The sequence below is a fragment of the Phragmites australis genome, chromosome 22, assembly GCF_958298935.1.
Source record: "Phragmites australis chromosome 22, lpPhrAust1.1, whole genome shotgun sequence".
NCBI classification, from domain to species: domain Eukaryota; kingdom Viridiplantae; phylum Streptophyta; class Magnoliopsida; order Poales; family Poaceae; genus Phragmites; species Phragmites australis.
In genome coordinates this window covers 15,522,459-15,524,794 of record NC_084942.1, presented here as the reverse complement: position 1 = coordinate 15,524,794, position 2,336 = coordinate 15,522,459, and the positions used below count along the sequence as shown (strand labels likewise).

The following is a 2,336-nucleotide window of genomic DNA, read 5'->3' as shown; positions in this document are numbered from 1 at the left end:
ACTAATTTTTAAAATTATTTTTAGCCTTAGATTAGATGATGGAAAAATAAATTACTTTATAATACTTCATTTATATGTATTTTTATCATCCTATACAAACCATCTAGCATTAACCCCTTCAGACAATAAAACAGGATTTTATATCAAATTATTTTATTCCATATAAACAACTAAACATATTTTTATATCCTCTCATGTATCTAATCAAATAAACTACTTATATCATCACATCTAGAACCATCCTGTTTAGTTACCTCCCATCTAAAACGATCTCATCGCATACATGCAAAACGATCTCATCCCGTTCAGTCACCTCTCATACAAAACGATCCCATACCTCCAAAACGATCTCATCCTATTCTCATTTCTCACTTGAGACACCCCAACCCTGCGCCGTCTGTCTCTCTCTAATCCCCTTGCCCCCCATCCCTCTCCTCGGCGGCTGCTCTCCCGCCGCCTACACCGCCCACGCCGCATCGTTGGGTAAGTCGGATTCCACCTTCTGCACGGTTACTCACCAATCTCTCAACTTCCGCTTCCTTTCGTTCCCGTGTTCCGATTAGGGTCCCAAGGGTTCTTGGCCTCCCCGTGTTTCTTGAATTACTGATGCGATTTTGGCTTCTAAATAAAACTTAGTTGATTACACCCACTGGGTGACGTCTAAGCGCATTGAATTAATGTTTCTTTGACAGGATCGTTGGTTTGAATTCCGGTTCTTTGCAGGATTGAGTCGGGTCGGGTGAGGTCGCGGGGTGGAGTCAATGGCGGAGCTGGTGGGGCCGCGCGTGTACAGCTGCTGCAACTGCCGGAACCAAGTCTGCCTCCACGACGACATCATCTCCAAGGCCTTTCAGGTCGGCGGCCCGGGGTTCTTCCGTTCCATTCTTCACGAGTTGTTTCATTGTTTGTTCTTAGTAGCTAGCAAAGCAATTACCTGCCTACCTACCTACCTATCTTAGGAATTAGAACCTTTGTTTGCTCAGAAATTGGGGTTCTCGGGTAGGAAATATGCTTGCTCGATTTACTTGTGAAAATTGTGGTGGACATGATGGACTTGTGATTGTCAAGTATGGCCCTTTTTTTCCTTTGCAGCAATGGATGATAGGCAATAGATGGTGAGGCGTGAATGCTGTAATCTATCTGTTTGAGGCTGCAATTTGAGAAGGAAAAGAAATGTTTAGAACTTGGGAAGTCGGTGTGTTGCAAGTTATGTAGTCATGTTGTCTTGTGGGCTGTAGCAGAAACGACACCGCTCCCACTCAGATCATTATGATTTTGTTATAGATGGACCGTGCTAGCATATTGCTCTGTATGTTTGTGCTTCTGAATCGTGCTTCCAGGCTTCGCGGCCACATGGTTGTACTTATCACATTATAGTACTTCTGATTCCACGTTAAAAACCGAATACACTCTGGTTTTCTGCAATGCTTAACGCTATAGCTTTTGTGCTAAAAGCACAATCCAAAACTAGGATCACTATTAGGCTATTACAATGCCTGATTCTGTTTTTAAGCACTGTATCATTTGGGACTTATGCTAGTTCTTGGAGGATGATGCTTCCCTATTTTGTTGTTTTGGTTATTTTAGGGGAGGAACGGTCGTGCCTTTCTGTTCTCTCATGCCATGAACATAGTTGTGGGGGCGAAGGAGGATAGGCATCTCATGACAGGGCTACACACGGTTGCTGATATCTACTGCAATGACTGCCGTGAAGTGTTGGGCTGGAAATACGAGAGAGCATATGAGGAGACGCAGAAGTACAAGGAAGGGAAGTTCATATTTGAGAAGTCAAAGATTGTCAAGGAGAACTGGTAGTATCCAAGATTAGGCACATGAAACTTTGTGCTGAAGATGAAGTATTCATTGTTACATGATCATTAGTGTGTTTTGGATGTTTATGTCTTTGTAAATAGCTGTCATCCATGGGTTCCAATCCAACGGCTGCATGACACCTGTAAAGAACACTTGTTCCTGTTTGTTTCTGTGAATAAGATACGCCCTGTGGCTATTCGTTCTGGAAACATGGTCTCCAATTTGCATACTTTGGTGGATCTTAAATGATTTTTGCAATCTTCATCATGCATGAGAATGTTGCATGGGTGTTGGCATTGGATCTCATGGGGCACAATGCCATATTAACAATCAATTCTATGTTCAGTATTCTTGGAAATCAATAAGTCTGCTTGGGTTCCCTGAAAAAGTAGATAGCTATAGTTGAGATGGAATTAACTTGCAGATTAATCAATGAAATACTTATAGAAAATAAATAAAGTATGTTGAATTTCTTCCTCAACTAAATGGTATGTTGATGTTACTCATGCCAGTCAGACTCTGTT

The 2,336-nt window shown here is 42.0% G+C and overlaps 1 protein-coding gene across 1 annotated transcript; it reads left to right on the top strand.

Moving 5' to 3' along the window:
* Positions 1–322: 322 nt before the first annotated feature.
* On the top strand, positions 323–2,021 carry LOC133905515 (protein yippee-like At4g27745). The gene is made up of 3 exons (XM_062347324.1): positions 323–483; positions 724–854; positions 1,588–2,021. The coding sequence occupies exons 2-3, from the start codon at positions 762–764 to the stop codon at positions 1,813–1,815; spliced, it is 321 nt and encodes a 106-aa protein (XP_062203308.1). The 5' UTR covers positions 323–483; positions 724–761; the 3' UTR covers positions 1,816–2,021.
* Positions 2,022–2,336: the final 315 nt, after the last annotated feature.